This window comes from Garra rufa, chromosome 6 (assembly GCF_049309525.1).
Source record: "Garra rufa chromosome 6, GarRuf1.0, whole genome shotgun sequence".
Classification (NCBI taxonomy): Eukaryota; Metazoa; Chordata; class Actinopteri; order Cypriniformes; family Cyprinidae; genus Garra; species Garra rufa.
Genome location: NC_133366.1, coordinates 38,351,802 through 38,373,701, shown reverse-complemented (window position 1 = coordinate 38,373,701; position 21,900 = coordinate 38,351,802). Strand labels below are relative to the sequence as shown.

The following is a 21,900-nucleotide window of genomic DNA, read 5'->3' as shown; positions in this document are numbered from 1 at the left end:
ACAAATTTCACAACTTTGAGACTTTGAGACGCAACTAGTGTGGCAAAGACTATTAAAGGGGCCATATCACAGTAAAACGATTTTCCTTTATCTTTTAAAACAGGATTAAGGTAGAGGCTTTTTTCCCCACATCAATCTACACTGCATACACTATAATGGCAAAAAAAAAACAAGTTTTTGAAAATGGTTATTAAAAATAAAAAACTTAAATGGTTCCATTGCAAAAGTATTCACACCTTTATCTGGGACAGTTGAAATTTAGCTCAGGAGCATTCATATTGCTTGTAGATGTTACTACACTATGAGTGAAGTTAACTTGTGGCAAATGGAATTGAATGGGTATGATTTGAAAAGGCACACATGACTCAATAAAAAGTCTAACAGCTGAAAATGCATATCAGAGCAAATACCCAGCCCTGAGGTCAAAACAACTGCCAATTCTGATTTGCTTGTCATTATGGTGTATGAAATATAGATTGATGTTAAAAAAGTAATTTAAAACAATTTAACATACGGCAGCAACATAAAGCGTGAAAAAATGAAGGGGTGTGAATACTTTCGCAAGGCACTCTATGTATTGTTTCTTATTTCACATGCAAAGAAGTTAGCTAATCATATCTAAGTACATTTACTTAAGGGATAGTTTACCCAAAAATGAAAATTCTGTCATTAATTACTCAACCTCATGTTGTTCCAAACCTGTAATACCTTCGTTTATCTTCGTAACACACATTAGGATATTTTTGATGGAATCTGAGAGCTTTCTGACCCTGCATAGACAGCAACGCAACTGAAAATCAATCAATTTGATCAACTTTATTAATGTCTTTACCACCTTTCTGGGTCACAAAACATTTCAGTTGCGTTTCTGTCTATGCAGGGTCAGAAAGCTCTCGGATTTCATAAAAAATTTCTTAATTTGTGTTCTGAAGATAAATGAAGGTCTTACGGGTTTGAAACATTATCGTCTCTTTGTACGGATGCTAATAAAAGTTTTAGTTGTTGGTGTGAACAGACCTTTAAAGTTCAGTAGCAAAACATATATACTGTGAGGTCAATAAGTATTTAATCACCCTGTGATTTTGCAAGTTCTCTTACTTAGAAATCATAGAGGGGGTCTACAATTTTTAGCATAGGTGCATTTCCACTCTGAGAGACAGAATCTAAAAATAATAATCCGGAAATCACATTGTATGATTTTTTAACAATTTATTTGTGAATTGCTGTGTCAAATAAGTATTTGATCACTTGCTTATCAGCCAGATTTCTGACCCTCAAAGACCTGTTATTTTGCTTTTAAATAGTCCAGCTACACTCTGCTCATGATTCTAAATTAGTAGCACCTGTTTGAGGTCGTTAGCTGTCATAAAGACACCTGTGCACCCCGCAATCAGCCAAAGTCTAAGTAGGAACATGGGTGAAACCAAAGAGCTGTCAAAGGACACAAGAGACAAAATTTTAGACCTTCACAAAACCGGAAAGGGCTACAGGGAAATTGCCAAGCAGCTTGGTGAAAAAAGAACAACTGTTGGAGCAATTGTCAGAAAATGGAAGAGGCTAATGATGACTGTCAATGTCCCTCGGACTGGGGAATGCTAAGAATGGGGAAGAATCAGCCCAGAACTACACGGGAGGAGCTGGTTAATGCCGTGAAGAGAGCTGGGACCATCGTTTCCAAGGCTACTATCGGTAATACACTAAGACGTCATGGTTTAAAATCTTGCATCGCACCGAAGGTTCCCCTGCTTAAGTCAGCCCATGTCCAGGCCCGTCTGAAGTTTGCCAGGGACCATCTGGATGATCCAGAGGAGACATGGGAGAAAGTCCTGTGGTTAGATGAGACCAAAATAGAATTTTTTGGTCTTAACTCCATTTGCCGTGTTTGGAGGAAGAAGAATGATACCATACCTACAGTGAAGCATGGGGCTGGAAGCATCATGCTCTAGGGGTGTTTTTCTGCACAGGGGACAGGACGACTGCAATGTATTAAGGAGAGGATGAACGGGGCCATGTATTGTGACATATTGGGCAAAAACCTCCTTCCCTCAGTCAGAGCATTAAAGATGGGTCATGGCTGGGTCTTCCAACATGACAATGACCCAAAGCACACAGCCAGGAAAATAAAGGAGTGGCCCTGTAAGAAGCATATCAAGGTTCTGGAGTGGCCTAGCCAGTCTCCAGACCTAAATCCAATAGAAAATCTTTGGAGGGAGCTGAAACTCTGTGTTGCTCAGCGACAGCCCCGAAACCTGACAGATCTAGAGAATATCTGTATGGAGGAGTGGGCCAAAATCCCTCCTGCAGTGAGTGCAAACCTGGTGAAGAACTACAGGAACCGATCAAATACTTATTTGACACAGTAATTCACAAATAAATTGTTAAAAAATCATACAATGTGATTTTTATTTTTAGATTCTGTCTCTCACAGTGTAAATGCACCTATGCTGAAAATTGTAGACGCCTCCATGATTTCTAAGTAAGAGAACTTGCAAAATCACAGGGTGATCAAATACTTATTGACCTCACTGCAAGTGGACTTCAAAGAAACAAATAAACATGCTTGATATGGCCCTTCAACTAAGACAACGAACATGCAAATTATGTTTTGTATAAAAATAATTAAGAATTGAAAAAAAGTTTTTACTCGCTGCATACAACCAGACCAGCATGCTTTTGTCACACTGCACGTTCTACCTCTTTTTTTGAATCAGTCTCCAAGCCTGATCTGTTGTTTGTTTCATCATCCTCTTCCTTTATGTACAACTCAGGAAGTTCCTCCCATTTTATAGCAGCTACTGGACTGTAAAACTCATTCTGAGTTTTCTCATTCAGAATGACTGCCAGCATCTCCTCAGCCTTTTTCTCATAGATATCATGACGTTTATCCAGTATATTTACTGATTTGTGGCTTGGACTGATGGACAGTGGCTTATCAGGTAATACTTCCTGATTAGCCTTGTTTTTTGATTGAATGCCCAATTTGACTTGAAGTTCATTATAGAGTTGATTTTTCAGAAACATCGACATAAGCTCACCATATGGATCAGATTCATTTATAAGCCTGGATGGGTCATAGTTTTGTTTCAAGCTTTGCTCTTTTAAATACATATCTTCTAAGAACTTTTTACCATCATGTCCCTTTCGTTCCAGATCTTGATTATGATCTGTAATCCGTTTCGCTGGTAAACCCAATGTTTGTGGTACATCTACGGCTGTCAGTTTATCTCTGTAGAGACGTTCATATGAATAAAGAGAAATATTTGTGGACTTTGAAATGACTGGTTCTTGGCTAGGAAAAGAGGAGGATTTTGAGGAAACGTTTTGTGGTGGGGTGAACCTTCGCACAAGTGGAGCAGGGGATTGGGGGCTTGTGTAGTGTAGATTGCTGGGCAATGGAGGAGGTGTGGGTGGGACTGGACTGTCACAGGAAGATGACGAAGTGGTTGAGACACCCAATGTGAGGGACAGCCATTCGCTCGTGACTGTTTGAAGGTGTGTCTTAGTAGCAGAATCAATACACTGCAAATGGGAGGACTCTATATAGTGCTTGAGTAAAGGAAAAAGAAAGCAGGGAGACTTATAAACTCAATGGCTTAAATAAAGTATGTAGGATGGACTTTTTGGTTTTGGGTGTGATGGTCTACAACAGGTGCTAAAGACTTACCTTATGTGCCCTGTTTGTGTGCGTGTCTCCTTGGTGACTGGGGCTCTTGGAAGGAGAGCCCTTGATCACATCGACATAGGACACAGGGAAAATGCCCTGCTTGTTTGAACCAGGAATCTTTCCTTCATACCAATTCTGATCCACCTTCCTTAGAAGGATCACTCGCTCTCCCTACAGAAAAAAACATGCTTTAAATATGCAATTCATGGTGAGGTGAGTCAGAAAGTGCACATTTTAGAGCTTGAGAGAGATAGGGTTACACTTGCCTTTCTAAGAGAAAGCTCCACGTTGGTGTCAGCATTGAAGTTGTATCGTGCAATGGCTTCTCCCATTTCTCGAACCTGAGCTGGAGGGGGAGGCCTGACAGGCTGCCTCCGCTCTGGAGATGCCACCTTCTGAAGAAGAGAATAAGAGATAGAGAGAAAACAACAGAGTAAACACATTAATGTCATCAATTACTCAGCCTCAATATGTTCCAAACCAATAAGATCTCACATCATCTTCGGAACATAAATTAAGATATTTAGGATGAAATCTGAGAGCTTTCTAACCCTGCATAGACAGCAACACAACTCACATGTTCAAGGCCCAGAAAGGTAGAAAGGAATCGTTAAAATAGTCCATGTGACACCAGTTGTTCAACCATAATTTAATGAAGCTACGAGAATACTTTTAGACATGTGGCAGAGACTAACATGGAAGAGAAGCTTCATAAGAAGAGGAAGAGAAGATTCTCATAGCTTCATAAAATTTTGATGTCACATTGACTATTTGATAATGATGACGTCCTTCCTACATTTCTGGGCTTTGAACATGGTAGTTGCATTGCATTGCAGGCTTAATTTGTGTTTCGAAGATGAACAAAGGTCCTACTGGTTTGGAACGATATGTGGAGGTGAGTAATTAATGGCAGAATTTTTGGGTGAACTGTCCCTTTAAGTGTGTATCAGAATTTAGTTTAACTAAATATGTTTTTTAAACACTGACCTCGACATAAGAGATGGGGAAAATTCCAATCCGTCCTCTGTGTTCGCCCTCATACCAGTTACTGTCAATCTGTCTGATGATGTTGACAGCATCACCTTTCTTAAAGGAAAGTTCCCTGCAATGTTCAATAAACAGGCATATGTGACCATTAACATGCATTATATTCATAGAAAAGAGAACATTTATGCCACTGATGCACCTGAATCTACCTTCTCTATCAGTCACATCTGTACTTTTTCTACTGATGCAACCAGATTTCCTGTACACTCTTGTAGCTTTTAAATCTTTATGAGAATAAATAGTATCATGGTCTAAAACCTTCTTCAGGCATTGGAATCGCTGTTATTTATTAAATATGTGACCCAGGACCACAAAACCAGTCATATTGATTTGTTAGGATAGGACAATATTTAGCTGAAATACAACTTTTTGAAAATCTGGATCCTGAGGGTGCAAAAAAATCAGAATATTACGAAAGTTCTTAACAATGCATATTAGTAATCAAAAGATTAGAAAAAAGATTAGAAATCTTTACTTAATATCCTAATGATTTTTGGCATAAAAGAAAAAGTTGATAATTTTGACCCATACAATATATTGTTGGCTATTGCTACAAATACACCTGTGCTACTTATGACTGGTTTTGTGGTCCAGGGTCACATATATGTTAAGTTACATTAAGGTGTGGGGCCTTTTCTTTTGTCTTACCCAATGAATTTGGTGATATGCAAATTTCAGACTGAAATTCATGAGCCTTCTTTAGTGGTTTCATTAGTAGGCATTTTCATGCAAGCTGACACTGTCATGCAACGACAGCTTAGAGCTCAATTGTTATTGCAGAAACTAATTTGACAAAGCAAGTCAGTATGCAAGAAGCCCCAGAGCAAAAACTGCAACATAGGAAAATGCAAAACAAACAAAAGAAAATTGAATGGCTGAGCGAGAATAAACTTAAACACACTTTCACAGAAAAAAAGCTGACAAAGCCCTTTGCAGTTACAAATGCAGTGAGATGCTGTGATGTTATCTGCATGCGCCAGACAGAGTCTCTCAGATTTATGTATATATTTATAAATATATACTCACTTGGCAGACTGAGCTTTAAAATCATAAATAGCCCTGGCAGACTGTTTCTGATGGAGGAGAGAAGACAATATAAGATAGGTCATCTGCTTAGAGGATACCTATGAGGCAAGCAAAAACACCATCAGCTATCCAACAATATGCACTGCTAAGCCATATTTTCTGAGGCCTGTCATTAATTACTCCCCCTCATGCAGCTCGAAACCTGTAAGTCCTTTGTTCCTCTTCTGAACACAATTTAAGATATTTTGTATGAAATCCGAGAGCTTTCTGACCCTGCATAGACAGCAAGGTTCAGAAACATTGTAAGGATATCTTTAAAAATAGTCTATGTGAACCCTGGCTGCGAATGGAGGATCAGAGATCTCTCAGACTTAATCAAAAATATCTTAGTTTGTGTTCCGAAGATGAATGAAGGTCTTACAGGTTTGGAGCGACATGAGGGTGAGAAATTAATCACAGAATTGTCATTTTTGGGTGAACTATCTATTTAACCAAAATGAAGGTTACAGGGTCATGATTTATGGCATAGCACAGTAAAGATTTAGGATTTAAGATTGCCTAATAATTATTCACTAATCAATGATGTTTTCCCTGCGGGTTTCGAAACATTGTTCTAATTAAATGAAAACTAGTTCATGTAAAAATAGCAGCATTTCTACCTCTCTTTCTGGCGTGGGTCTTCTGCTTTGTGGTGTGAGACGCCCTGTATCAGAACCCTGATCTATGAAAAGAAAGAAAATGTCAACAGAAAGCAAACAATTGAGTTCATAGTGGCACCACATGCATTCCACTGGTGTCAAAAGGAAATGAGACTATTTAAAAATGTACAAATATTTATTTCAAATTTGGGGTCAAATGAAAAATAAGGGATGATTTGGATATACACAATATGACATAAAAATTACATGCGTTTGACATAAAAAATAGCCCAAATATTAGTAATAACAGAACTGTGTATTAAAAAAAAAAAACATACAAAATACAGTACATAAAAAGAAAGCAAACAAGTGTCTTTACAACAGTATTTCATACATCAGCAACTGAAAAAAAAAAACAAACAACAAAAAAAAAAAAAACGGCAAGGGCACAAAATCAAAAGGGAAAATTGAGCTCAATAAATAACATCATGCATATACCAGACAGACATTTATTGCACCATGAACTGCTAATACTTCTTTTCCACTTGTATCATTGCACATAAACAGAATGAAACACTGTGATGAATCTGGCATAAAGAAAAACACCTCCCATATATTCAAAATTCTTAGCATTAAAGCTAACTATAGGCTAATGTACTCTAAAAAGTACAAAAATATAGATTTTTTTTCTAGTAAGTTCTAGAATGAGAATATCCCAAACAAGCTGTGGTTATTCCTTCTTTATATACAGTTAAAACTTTCTGTTTCAATATATAAATACAGGAAGTCAAAAGAAATTACATATGCTACCAGTCAAAAATATTTTCAATGTTTTTAAAGTCTCTACACACCAAGCCACCATTTTTTGATCCAAAGTACAGCAAAAACAGTAAAATATTGAAATATTTTTTATTAATTAAATAATTTTCTATTTGAATATATTTTAAAATGTAATTTATTCACGTGAGCTGAATTTTTGGCATAATTACTCCAGTCACAGGATCTTTCAGAAATCATTCTATTATTCTGATTTGCTGCTCAAAAAAAATAATTATTATTATTATGTTGAAAACGGCTGAGCAGATTATTTTCATAGAAATTTCAGAAGAACAGCATTTATCTGAAAATAGAAGACTTTTGCAACATTGTCTTTATCATCACTTTTGATCAATTTTAAGCATTCTTGCTAAATAAAAGTATTAATTTCTATAAATTTCTTTTCCAAAAAAGAAAGGTATAGTATATAATGTTACAAAAGCTGATCTCTGAATCTTTATATTCATCAAAAAATCTTTATATTCAAAGAATCCTGAAAAAATTTACTCAACTGTTTTAAATATTGATAATAATATAAATTGTTTCTTGAACAGCAAATCAGCATATTAAAATGATTTCTGAAGGATCATTTGACACTTAAGACTGGAGTAATGATGCTAAAAATTCAGCTTAGGTCACAGGAATAAATTACATTTTAAAATATATTTAAATAGAAAGCAGTTATTTTAAATAGTACAAATATTTCACAATAGTACTGTTTTTTTTCTGTATTTTGGATCAATTGAATGCAGGCTTGGTGAGCAGAAGGGACGTCTTTAGAAAACATTGAAAATCTTACTGTTCAAAAACTTTGAAATGGTAGTGTGAATAGTAAGATATTCCAAATATCTAATGGGACACTTGGTGCCATGTTAATAAAGCGTGCTGATTAGGTGGAAAAGAAGTGAAAGCGCTTGCATGTTTTCGGTAGGGAACGTTGAGGTAATGACGTGAGGATTTTGCAATGATACAAAACTAAACGAAAACTCTTGAGAAAGAGCTGCACCTGAATAGCAGTGCACATTAGCATTAGCATTATGCTGGTTGTTGTTGGAGGCGTCTGCATGGTGGTGTTGCTGCTGGTAGGAGGCACATTGGTGGGCTCCATGGTAAGGCTGGTGGACATGGGGCGAAGAGGGGGAGCCGGACCCTCTCTGAGTCCGCAAGGAGGAGCTACGCTTGGGCACGTCTGGTAGCAACTCCTCCAATAACCGCCGCAATATGCTATCATCAGGCATCCTTGCTGGTCCCTGCCCCCTTTCCGCCCTTATGTGGTCATAAATGTCCTGCAAAGCGGCATCTAAAGCCTCATAAATTGCGGTTTTGGATTTCGGCCGACCGCTTCTACAATGTCGTCTTTGGGTCGGCGGGGAGCCTCGTTTCCGGCGGAAAGGCACAGGGCTGACCAGGAAGGCGAGTTTGGAAAGGCCTGACTCACTGGGTGATTGTTGGGCTAGTGGAGATGTAGCAGCAGGGTGCGACTCCTGCCGAGCCCTTTCTTGTTGTCGCTCATGTTTTAGCATGGTGGTGAATCGTGTATAGGATGCCGGACAGCGACCCTTACAGGAGCTGATGAGGTGGCGGTGTTGGTAACCTTGACTCTGACCCACACTCTGGTGGACGTGATGGTGGCGGTGGTAACGATGTCCATGGTGGTGGTGTCCATGATGGTGATGTTGCCCAGAACCGAAGAAGCTCTCCGATGAGGTAAGTGAGCAATGATCAAGGTCGCTCTCGCTACACAATGAAGACCCTTCTATGTGGATGTCGCTCATTTCCGAGGCACAGGCATCCTGCTCGCTGTCTGAGTAGTCTTGATGCTGCCTCTGGTTCTTCCCATGAATTGGCCCCAGGCTACTGCTGTCTGGTCCCGGTCTTGGTTGTCCCTCAGGTGGACTTCGAGCCCTTTCTGGAGGATCCTCCTCCTCTAAAAGTGATTCCACAGAAAAGCGTCGTTTTGGACAGCTGCTGGCCCTTGAGGACCCTGGTGTGGTGGTGCCCGAAGGGGCATTTTCGTCACCAAGGTCTGGCATGGACTTTGATTTCTGGATGAGCTGTTCATATTCCGAGATACGGTTTGGAACCATGTGGCGTGGTACCTCATTACCGAAAGGTGCCCAACCGTGGAGGCTGTGCCTCTGTTGTTGCTGTAGCCGTTCCAGCTCAAGAATTCGTGCACGTACCGAACGAATCACCTCTGAGGGCAATAGCTGCTCACGGTCTATATGGTGCATTTTCTTGTAGAGCTGAAGGAAACCTGGAGCATCGTGTGCCATCTTACGCCGGTGATGACGGCGCCCCCTGGGAGATGAGGTAAGACTTTTTACTTGAGGCTTCTGTGGAGCATCTTCATCAATCAACGAACCTGCACTTTCAGAGCGCGTTGTAGTGACAGAAGTGGACGCTCTCCCGTTATTACTAGCACTGTGTCCATCAGACAACAAATCATCGCAGCTACGTGATTTGAGCCGTGGTGATGAAGGCGTCGCGACAGATTCGTCGTCAACGCTACTCCAAGTCTCTGTAGCTTCATGTCGGCCTGTCTGCCAACCGTTCTTGAAGCAGATGGAGCGCTTGGAGCCACGCCAGGTTGGTGTGGAGATAGTGAGGGAGTCTGAGGAAAGACGAGAGGAAGTGCGCTCCATACCTGGAGAGCTCATACAGGAGGATAGTGACTCACTAACGTCTCCAGCTGTGATTTAAAATAACATCCAATGCAGCATGACAAAGAGGAGACAGGAAAGCTGGTTAGTGAGCTCAAGTGACAGAAAATGACAAAGCGAGAGAAAACGGGTATCAGCAAAAGTGACAGTTAGTGAGAACATGTCAGTAAAGTTATAACAGAAAGAGGAGAACATTCAGTCTCACATAATCATCATCTTCTACAAAAATTCACAAATTTTTCTAAGGCTAAGTTTAGCCACAAATGTGACCATCTTGTTTCGGTTTCTGGCACAAATCGAACAACACATACGGAACAAAACTGATCCATCAAACACTTTTATCGCACAAAATAATGTTGCGCTAAAAAGATTTCATCAGTCTTACATTTTCTGTTTGCATATGTAGTTGTATGATTGTATTTGAAATTACCTTTGGGTCTTGATGGTGAGGAGGGGGAGGAACGTATGGTGGGCTTCTTCAGTGTCTGTGCTTTATTGGAGTCAACTGGGCGGGAAAATACTTGACTGGCATTCTGCTCACTTCCTGTGTTGCCTTGAGTGACAGATGGTTCCGACTTTCGCCGTTTTCTGTAGTCACTTGCAGAACTAAGAATCCCCAAAAATCCCAGATGAAGAATGAAATGACGCAACCAAAGCAAAAAATGTTTGACTTTAAAGTTCTATAGAATTACCGAACAATTTGACATAACATTTTATTAAACATTTTAGGCCTAAAATACATAATTCAATGAATAGTTCTCCCAAAAAGGAAAAATCTGTCACTAATTACACACCCTTAAAACTGTACGATCTTCGTTCATCTTCAGAACACAAATTAAGATATTTTTGATTAAATTCGAGACCTTTCTGACCTTGCATAGACAGCAACGCAACTACCATGTTCAAGGCCCAGAAAGGTAGTAAGGACATCATTAAAATAGTCCATGTGACATCAGTGGTTAAACTATAATGTTATGAAGCTATGAGAATACTTTTTCTGCTAAAAAAATAAAATAAAATAATGACTTCACTCAACAATTTCTTTTCTTCCGTGTCAGTCTCTTTTCTTAATATGTGTTACGAAAATGAACAAAGGTTTTACAGGGTGAGTAATTAATGACAGAATTTAAATTTTTGGGTGAACTGTCCCTTTAAGGGACTGTGTCATTTTAATGCTTTTGTTAAAAACAGAGTATAACACAAATTACTAAGTTATTTATGCCTTTTTGTAAAATGTAAACCTCACCCAGAATGATTCAGCTAGTGTATAATAAACTCTTTTACTTATATTGACAATGACACTCTGAATATAGGGTCTACTACATATTAAACAGACCTACAAATGGGTTCACATGTCCTGTACTCTATAGATTCCATAAGAACAGCAAGTGTTTTTGAGCTAGAAATGAACTGAAAGCAGTAGGGGGTATGTACATTTAATACTCAAATACATGCAACAATATGCAACGCCCAATTCATATCTACACACAGAGTTCAAAAATAACAGTGGTAGAGCTTTTAAAACATTAGTAAATGAAATTAGACTGAGGATGCTCAGGTTCTGTCCCTCCAATGGATATCCCATAGGCATCTCTCTGGGATTTTAAAGAGCCTGAGTGAGAAAAGCTGGCATAAGAATGAAAATTAAGCTTACCTTGAATGCCCGTCGGGTCGTTCGGAAGGCGAGAGATAGAGGGATGACTGCAAGAGAGCAGACAACAAAAGAGAAGAGTGAGATCCATGGGAACAAAGAAGTGTAACACTCCCGTGCTGTGCCACAATCAAAACCTTCCCCCCGGCATGCGCAAAGAAAGCCGTGACCGACGAGGGTTCCACATCTCTCAATCCCACCTTGAAGGACTATGAAAATGAACTTTGACCTGCTGTGAGAATAAAAAAGAACCGGGGCCCCACAGTAAGCGGAGCCCAACAAAAGCCAGTGAACAAAACAGCACAAATCCAGAAAGGCTGCACGTGGCACCAGGCCAAGATCGCCACGCCTCCTTTCCTTTGACACAGCTTGGGGTGAATTACAACAAATCTGAGCACAATACAACAGTCTCTGGTGTTCATTCTACGACTTAGATCAGAGAAAAGAAAAGAAAGCAATTACTGACAGCATAGCATTTATAAGACACCAATGCTGATCCTAGGTCATTTAGGAAGAGAAATAAAAAGTCAATCCACAGGCACATGAAAAGGTGCATTTCTGTACTTGTGAGCATGTGACTCTTCTCAAACGATTTATTTTAAAATAACCTAAGCCTAGAAAAAACTCATCCCACAAACATGCACATGAACACATTCACTCATCAGAGTAAAAACTGTAAGAGAAAATTGCATGTTCATCATTTACGTACTCATGTCATCCCAAACCTGTATGACTTTCTTTTTTTCTGTGGAATATGTATATTCTGTCTCAATGTCCATACAATGAAAGTCAAACTGAAGCTGAACCAAAACCAAAACTGTTTTGTTACTAACATGCTTCAAAATATCTTCTTTTGTGTTTTGCTAGAAAGATCAAGTAATACAGGTTTGGAACGACATGAGAGACAGAATTAAAATTTTTGGACAAACTATAATTTTAAGCTGAAAAACATAAATAGCAGAGGAAGTAAATCTGACAGCAAAATAAAATACACAAAAGAATCTGATTTTAAAAAAGCGGTCAAAAGTTTGTGATAGTTTTCAGTAGCGTTTTCATCTTACACTCCAGGAGAGCTCAAATAAAGTGACTTTTATCATGTGAACTAAAAAAAAATCCTTCAGGTCCCACAAATTCTTTGGTTTTTCAGAATTTTTGTGCATTTGAACCCTTTCCAACAATGACTGTATGATTTGGAGATCCATCTTTTTACAGTGAAGATAACTGAGGGACTCATATGCAACTATTACAGATGGTTCAAATGCTCACTGATGCTCCAGAAGTAAAAAATATGCATTAAGAGCCAGGGGTGTAAACTTCTGAACAGAATGAAGACGTGTATATTTTTCTTATTTTGCCTAAATATATACATTTTTTTCATTTAGTACTGCCCTTCAGAAGCTACAGAAGACACATGTTTCCCAGAAGACAAAATCAGTTAAATTTACCCTGATCTACAAATTCAAAAAGTTTTCACCCTGTGGCTCTTAATGCATCGTTAAACGTTTGGACCTTCTGTAATACTTACATATGAATCCCTCAGTTGTCCTCAGAGTGAAAAGCTGGATCTCAAAATTATACAGTCATTGTTGGAAAGGGTTCAAATATACAAAAATGCTGAAAAACCAAAGAATTTGTTGGACCTGAAGGATTTTTGTGAGGAAAAGCGGGCAGTTTAACTGTTCAGGACAAACAAAGAACTCATTAACAATTATCACTAAAAAAAGCAGTGGATCATTCAGGTAACAACATAGTATGTAAACTTTTGAACAGGGTCATTTTTATAAATTCAACTATTATTTTCTTTTGTGGACATATATGTAAACGTCTTTTATGGGAAATATCATATTCAGGTCAGTACTAAATAAAAAAATATCATGCATTTTGTATGATCCCTCTTATTTTGGTAAAATAATTAACATTTTGCAGATTCTGCAAGATGTATGTAAACTATTGACCTCAACTGTATGTTTCATTTGCAACTTCAAAAAAAAAAAGGATGTAAGGGTCAAATTCTTTTCACTTTTCATCTGGTAAATAAATTATGAAGCAAGAGGAAAAGTGAAAGTAAAAGGGAAAGATGGAGATATACAGTAGAGCAAACAAACCACAAAGGAAAGATGGATGGATGGACAGGAAGGTAGATTTACCTGTGCCACAGCATGTGTGGAGTAGTCAGGATTATAATCCAACCTCTTTTTAGGAGGCTGGATGCCCCGCCACCCGAACGAACATACAGCACAGAGGTGAAGAGGTGAAGATGAGGTGGAGAAGCAGGTGCATCATGGGAAAAAGACACATGTGGAGAGAGTGACAACGTTAGGGCATGGAGAGACAGAGATCACACAAAACACACACAGTGTACAAACAAACAAAGGGTGAATACTAGTGAACTTAGTGTGATGAAAGTACACAAGTGCCCACACATGCTTCACCTACCTTACACACACTGCTGCTTGTGTGTATATATTATACACACAATGATGAAACCACATAAAGGTTTCACACGCATTTTGCTTGTTTACACATGGTGGCAGGAAACTCAAACAGTAAACAAGTCAGGAAGTGCGTGTTCTGTAAAAGCTGGAGGAACTGCGCATAAATATCTCATTTGTGAACATACAGTGGCCTCCAAAATATATGGACATTTTTTATGAATTTCATTTAATTGGATAAAATTAAAAAATAATTTCTAGGAACAAATTACATTCCCTTTTGTCATTTCTCACAGCAAAAAAGCTTATCTTACTTAGCATTTTTGTCTTGCTTCTAGTGAAAAAATATCAAAACATTCTTAAATTAACATGCATTTACTAGATAAGCAAAAATCCTTATTTAAAAAATTTAAATAAGTAAAATTATCTGCCAGTGTACTATTTCTGTTAAAGTCATTTCTAGATTTTAAAATGTAAAGAAAAGTTTTTGTAAGCATTGACTAATGAATGTTGCAATTACATACAGTCGCAATGTAATTTTAGAGGATGCAACATTGAAAACTGGGGTTGATACGTCTTTTTTAAATGCATGTTAATACTGCACAATGCTATTTATTTATTTTTTATTTTTTTGGAAATAAAATAAAAACTTTTATTAGTGACACTAAAGACATTCATAATGTTACAAAATGTCATTTCAACGTTCTATTCATTAAAGAATCATGCGATACTGAAGTATGGAGTATTGGCTGCTGAAGATTTAGATTTGCCATCACAGGAATAAATTACATTATAAATGTATTTTTACATTAAATGTATACATTAGTTAATGCTCACAAATCTCATTAAAGTTTTCAAATTATATGATCATGCACATTTTTTAAATCTACCAAAGATTTTACCTGAAATTATATGATACAATGTTTAAAAATGTTGTGAAAAATAGTTTAATAAGTAATTTTATGCACTTCACAAACTATTCATGTTAGCATATTATTTGTTCATTTATAATCACAGTCTGTACCAAGGTCATATGTGACCCTGGACCACAAAACCAGTCATAAGTGTAAATTTGTCGAACTTGAGATTCTTACGTCATCGGAAAGCTGAGTAAATAAGCTTTCCATTGATATATTGTTTGTTAAAATAGGACAATGTTTGTCTGAGATACAACTATTTGAAAACCTGGAATCTGATGGTGCAAAAAAATCAAAATATTGAGAAAATCGCCTTAAAAGTTGTCCAAATGAAGTTCTTAGCAATGCATATTACTAATCAAAAATCAAGTTTTTATATATTTATGGTAGAAAATTTACAAAATATCTTCATGGAACATGATCTTTACTTAATGTGCTAATGATTTTTGGCATAAAAGAAAATCGATAATTTTGACCCATTCAGTGTATTTTTGGCTATTGCTACAAATATACCCGTGCTACTTAAGACTGGTTTTGTGGTCCAGGGTCACATATGGTTTTGGTTTGTTCTATTTGCACATCTTAACAAATCATTTATTAATTATTTGCTCATGTTTTTGCAGTACCAATCTAAAGTGGAAACTATTTATCATTTATAAATGTTTATAAATGTTTAGTAACCTTTAGTACCTTTATGAGCAGTCATCTCAATAGCAAAAAGTGCCCCAAATTACCTGAATTTACCTTATTTACATGCCTTTACAAACCATTTAATAATCATTTGTTTTTGTGCTTTTATGTGTAAATGTTTATAAACACTTACTAATCATTTAATATCTTTATGGGCATTGGACTTTCAGCTGCTATAAAAACATTTGAGTAGATGAGAAGGTGATTAGTTAAGTTTAGCTAAATTCTTGCTTAAGACATAACGCACATTGCATTGCAATTTGGATGCAAAACTTGTTGTTATTGCCTCAACACATATCGGCATACTACTGTATATAATATCATTAAACAGGATATTCCTTGAATCATATGAATCAAAAGTTTGATGACATTTGTAAGCATTTGAATTTACATTAATGATCGGTTAATCATTAAATAATGTTAAACATTATATAATGCTTGTTAATGATTTATTAATGGACGTTATTATAAAGGGTTACCTAAAGTTCAGCATACTTTTTATAGTTTTGTAGAGTCTATCTATCGTTTTAGTATTTAAAACTTCCTGATGTGAAAATGTTCAGCTTGAAATGTGCAATGTTTCTATGTTGGATGCATAGATTAAGTGTCCAAATCCTTTTTAGGGCCACTGTATTATCCAACATCAGTTCATTTTAGTAAAAACTGTTAAACTTGAGTTAATAATGTTTTCTGCACAGGTTCTGCAGCTGTAAGAGTTTTAAGCTGTAAGAGTAGGTGTGCGATACTACAAACAGAGCCAAAGCAAAAACGCAGTGTGACACTCTTTTAAAGACAACTTTGCACTCAAATAAAATTGCTCTTTTGGTGAGTGTTTTGAAAACAGAGCATGATTAGCTATGGAATTTAACATCAGACATATCAAATGTGTCTGATGCCTCACCCGCTGCATGGTAATTGTGCAAATTGTTATTGTAGTGATGTTAAATGTAATTTTCTGTTTTCAGTGTGCAAATAACACCAAGTTCTGAACAAGTCGGAACTTGAATTGAAACACACACACACACACACACACACACACACACACACACACACACACACACACACACACACACACACACACACACACACACACACACACACACACACACACACACACACAGATGCTTGTGTGTACCGGACAAGCGATTACAGCCTACAGCATGCCAACCTGCCGCACCCTCACTCAACTTACCGGCCGTCCAAACTCCAACTCGGAAAAGAATTTAAACCAAGGCTCATTCTCTAAATCTATGTCATCTGGGTTTAAATCAAACGTCTGGAGCAAGAAGCAACATAGAAAAGAGAGGTAAGGGAAGGAGGAAAAACAATGAGAGGAAAAGAGAAATGGAAATCAGGGTTTTTACGAGGACCAAAATATGCTGCAAGGACTGGTGGAGAAAACAACAGAGAAGGACGATGTAATGGCAAATCATAACAATTAGAGATTCTTCTAAGTTTTTTGGCTTTTAGTATGAATATGTTAGCCTAAAACAATGACAAAATTAGCATTTACAAGATATAAGCATTCAAAATTTAAAGTCTCTAACTTCCGCCAATATGCATCAATGATTTCGATGACATTACCCTGCACTTCTACCCTGGAAATCCAGAGGTCTCGCGAGAGCACAATTTGAATTGTCTCTGCAAGACACTCTGGCATCGAGCAATGATGCAGGTTACTGCAATACGTAAGCAATTGTGGGAACCAATCAAATTGGTGTATCTGATGTAGGCGGGCCAGAGGCGAGCTAAGCTGATGATGACAGCACTGCGACGTCCGAATCATATAGTAAACTTTGAAAGATCGCTGTCGCTACAGATGAACAACAAGTTGTTTGAAACGGCTTTGGCCGCTACGATGAACGAGTTAGACTTGGCTTTCCATATAAAAGAGGAACAGAAAACCGAAAATTCGAATCGTTCCTTTGCAAGAAGGACGTTTTTGCTGTTTTGCAGACTGGATACGGCAAGAGTTTAATCTATCAGTTCACGAGTTCACGCTTACATATAATTAGCCGGAGAATAGTAGTGCATGTTTGGCGTGCTGTCCGGTGAAGGGCTCCGAGCTCGGGAGTGGCCCGAACCCAGAGTACCCCCCAATAGGAGTAGCGAGAACTCGGAGTGATGCGATGGGGTGGTGGAGGTTTACTGATAAACCATCGAGTGAATTGAGGTGAGTCAGCTGTATTTAAACCTATGGCGCTGATTGACTTGTGATGTTTACGCTAAGCATCTGACGCGCTTCTCCCGAACTTTGTTAATGAAACATCATTTAGCTCTGCTGGTAGCTAAGCGTGTATTGTTGTGATTGGTCGTGGCGTTATCCAATTGCGTGCAGTTAGAGTTTCAAATGCATGCTTGGTGCCGCCCCTCGAGTTAGGCAGTTTTCATTGCTCGATCCCAGACCCTTAATCTTACAGTAATAGATTAGGGTCTGGATTTTTCCAGGCTACTGCACTTCAGCTTCTCATCAAACTTTCTGTCCTATCAAATGCTTTCTAGAATCCCGAAGCGTCTCGCTCCCAACACTATAAATAGACACTGAAGTTGTGGCTGAAATTGGTCACTTGTTCACAGAATTTGTATTTTCTGTACGGTGAAATGGGGCAAAAGAAGTTTGGTTTCACATTGGGCCACGTGGACCGCTGCAGTCTGCTCCGGTCCAATGAGATGATAGGATAGCATGGAGCAGATCATGTGCGTAAATCCAATCGGACCACAAAACATGTCGGACCAATTTGAATAACGCTACTGGTTTCAAAGCACTTCAGTGGAGCTTTAAAGAGATTCCACTCAGAAATGAAAAAAAAAAAATCTGTCATCATGTGCCTACCCTCATGTCACTTTCAAAAAACCATTTCGGTTCCATTGACTTCCAAGGTGTGGATTAAAAATACATTGGAAGTGAATGGGAATTTACCACGTTTCTTCCAAATATTTTGTGTTCCACAGAAGAAAGAAGATATTTTGAAGAATGTTATTAACCAAACAGTTTTGCATTTATTTATTTATTTTTGCTCTCATACTTCATTAAAGGTTTGTACTGTAAATATACTCAACTATTAAAGGTGGGCTATTTTTTTTTCTAATGAAAGATTGCATTTCTTAAAATAATTGAAGAAAACAAACTATTTATGGTTATTTGTTCAATATTTCAGACAATTAAAATCAAAGCTTGCTTGAAATGAAGACACTTTAAGAAAAAAGTCACATTTCAGTTTTATTGTAAAAAGCAAGTTTCCTAAAAACTAGAAAACAGCTTTCATTTTTTGCAAACAAAAAACATGGGACATGGGAAAATTAGGTCGGTTAGAGGTTCTGACTTTCAGTTTTTGATTTCGTTTCGATTAATTGTCCAGCACTACTCCTACACACAAAATGTAACATCTACCGTAGTTTTTCAGTTGTAGAATTTCAGTACAAGCATTTCAGCCAAATATACTTTATATAATATGACAAAACATTAACCTGCAGGGGGAGAAATCAACCCGTGGCAACAGTTTAAAAGAAGCCCAATTCAGCGGTAAAACTGCAGACTTGGCAACCCTGACTGAAACTGTTTGATTATCAACATTCTTCAAAATATCTTCTTTTGTGTTTAGCAGAAGAAAGAAAGTAATAGGTGTGAAATAACAAGAGGGTGTGTACAAGTTAAATTTTTGAGTGGACTATTTATTTAATTTGTGTTGTGATTCTTACTACTCTCCAAAAGGGGGAGACATCATGCTTCTTCCCCTCTTCTCTCTCTCTCTCTCTAAAGCATCTTTTTCTTTGCCTTAAGGCCTGACTGTACACGCTGAGAAAGCTGCCCACTCAGTTTGCCACCTGGGACATCTCCCACTGCCACATCCACTGTGTTTGCACTGAGGGCAGTGCAGTGATTCAGCCTTCTGACATTTCTATCTCATTGTTCCCTGAACCGAGTCACTGGCTACGACTGCACCGCTTTGTCTAACACCCTTCCAGTATTTTACAAAGTTCAACTGCTCTCAAAAGAGACATAAAACGCTGAGGAAATTCCTCTATTGAGCCATTTAATTTGTCTCGCTTTATTAGACAAACAGAGTAGAACGTTATTAGGGGGAGACTGGGACATACTGTTTAGCTGATAAATTTAAAATTGCATTGTCCCTATCATGTATAGAAGAGCGTAATGTTTTTGGCTAACCACAGCACTAATTGACTGCTATAACTGACTGCTTTTAGTGCAAACTTTACCAATATTTTACCTACATGAACTAATACATAAAGGGAAAGAAAGCTTGCTACAGCACCACATTGCTCATGATAAGCAAACTCATGGCTGACAGTCCATTATTTGGTCAAACAATCCATTAAAAACAAAGGGAAAACACAGCCTTAACACATGTCCATTCAGCAGGCTGGAAAATTGCAGTTCGACACTGTAGGAAACAGTAAGTTAGGCCTGCAACACTTTAATAAAGCAAGACTCAAATGGATGTATATGCTACAATGAAATTGAGAGTTTTCATAAGACAGGATGGCATCGATGTTCAAAAGTTTTGGGTCAGTACAATTTTTTTAGGTTATTGAAAGACAGTTAAAACAAAAATATTGTAAGATAACATCACATGATCAATAGGAAATCAACTTTTCTTCTACTTATTATTATTATTAATGTTGAATAGTTGTTGTTCAATATTTCTGTGAAAACTTTGATTCATTTTTTGATCAATTTGAAGTTCAAAAGAACAGCATATATTTGAAACTGAAATATATGACCCTGGACCACAAAACCAGTCATAAGGTTAAATTTGACAAAACTGAGATTTATACATCATATGAAAGCTCAATAAATAAGCTTTCTATTGATGTATGGTTTGTTAGGATAGGACAATATTTGGCTGAGATACATCTATTTGAAATCAGAAATCTGAGGATGCAAAAAAATCAAAAATACTGAGAAAATCACCTTTAAAGTTGTCCAAATTAGGTTCTTAACAATGCATATTACAAATCAAAAATTACATTTTGATATGTTTACAGTAGGAATTTTACAAAAAATCTTCATGGAACATGAACTTTACTTAATTTCTTAATGATTTTTGGCATAAAAGAAAAATCTAAAATTTTGACCCATGCAATGTATTTTTGGCTATTGCTACAAATATACCCCAGCGATTTAAGACTGGTTTTGTGGTCCAGGGTCACATATTTGTAATATTATCAATATTTACTGTCATTTTTTTCTAATGCAATTCCTTGCTGAATAAAAGTACTTATCTATAAAAAAAAAAAAAATCTTACTAAACCAGACTTTTGAATGATTGTGTGTACATATGAGAAAGAGAGAGGAAATTAAATTAAAGGAATGCAGAAATTAAAGGACCAATTTGCCAAAAAACAAAACAAAACTATTTTTATAATTTTTTCATGTTTAGAAGAATGTTTATGTTGTTTATTTCCAAAAAGTGAAAGTGAATGGTTGTCGTTTAGCTCCAGAGGTGACAAAATGCACCATAACATATTATAAAAGTGATCCATATGATGCGTGCACTATATTTCAGTTACTTTGAGGCCAAATGATGCGGAACAGACCAAACTTATTTACTGAAAATATGGCGCCCCAGATAGGAATGACATCAATGAGAAACATGTGAGAATTAGTAACATCGAAATAAAACCTGGTGTGATGCGTCATATTTAAAAGTATGTGTTTGTGTTCCACAGGAAAAAGAAAATCTTACAGGCCTGGAACAATATAATGAGTAAATAGTTTTTTTTTTTTTTGGTGAGATACTTATTTCAAACAGTCTTTTATAGTTTCTAGGACACAAATTTGGCTTTACATAGAGCTAAATGGATTTTCAAAAGGCAAGTCTCTGCTGACAGAGCAATTTAATCCAGGACAAGGTTTAATCTGTGTAGGAACCTGACCCTGTATGTTTGATTTTGTGATTAAACAGACTCTGGAACAGCACTGAATTAATCTAAAATGAAGGAGATCACAAGAACAGGATTGCCTTTAAAATGCAACCTTGGGTCCGTGTTATGTGAGGATTTTTACACCAGTTTAAATGAAACTAATGAATAAGTATCACATAAATATAATGATTTAATTAAATACGATTACTCACAGGCCTTTCTTGCTCAAGGATGGAGGATTTGCCAGGCTCATACTCAAAGATGCTCCGTGGTTCCGCCCGATATTTACGCGTGTCCACTTTTCGTTCTGGAGGACCCCACTCATTTCTGCAGAATCAATAAATAATTAAGAAGTCGTTAGATGTCTTTAAAATGGAAGCCTAAACATTCAAACATTTACAAAGAAGAACATTTACAGAGAAATGGCAATTAACACACTGAATGAAATGTGTAAAGTAGAGTATTTTCTT

General features: G+C 37.3%; 1 protein-coding gene across 4 annotated transcripts in view; it reads right to left on the bottom strand.

The window, feature by feature from the left end:
• sorbs2a (sorbin and SH3 domain containing 2a) overlaps positions 1-21,900 on the bottom strand; it is a 79,069-nt gene that overhangs the window by 6,629 nt on the left and 50,540 nt on the right. For 2 of the 4 annotated variants that reach the window (XM_073841870.1, XM_073841874.1), the window contains 10 exons: positions 21,643-21,757; positions 13,653-13,709; positions 11,509-11,555; positions 10,285-10,460; positions 8,198-9,883; positions 6,397-6,458; positions 5,738-5,835; positions 4,652-4,766; positions 3,927-4,059; positions 3,665-3,831 (listed from right to left, as the gene is read on the bottom strand). In XM_073841870.1, coding sequence (XP_073697971.1) covers positions 3,665-3,831; positions 3,927-4,059; positions 4,652-4,766; positions 5,738-5,835; positions 6,397-6,458; positions 8,198-9,883; positions 10,285-10,460; positions 11,509-11,555; positions 13,653-13,709; positions 21,643-21,757 — 2,656 coding nt within the window. The remainder of the gene's footprint in view (positions 1-3,664; positions 3,832-3,926; positions 4,060-4,651; positions 4,767-5,737; positions 5,836-6,396; positions 6,459-8,197; positions 9,884-10,284; positions 10,461-11,508; positions 11,556-13,652; positions 13,710-21,642; positions 21,758-21,900) is intronic. The other 2 variants (XM_073841871.1, XM_073841873.1) reach the window with 2 other exon arrangements.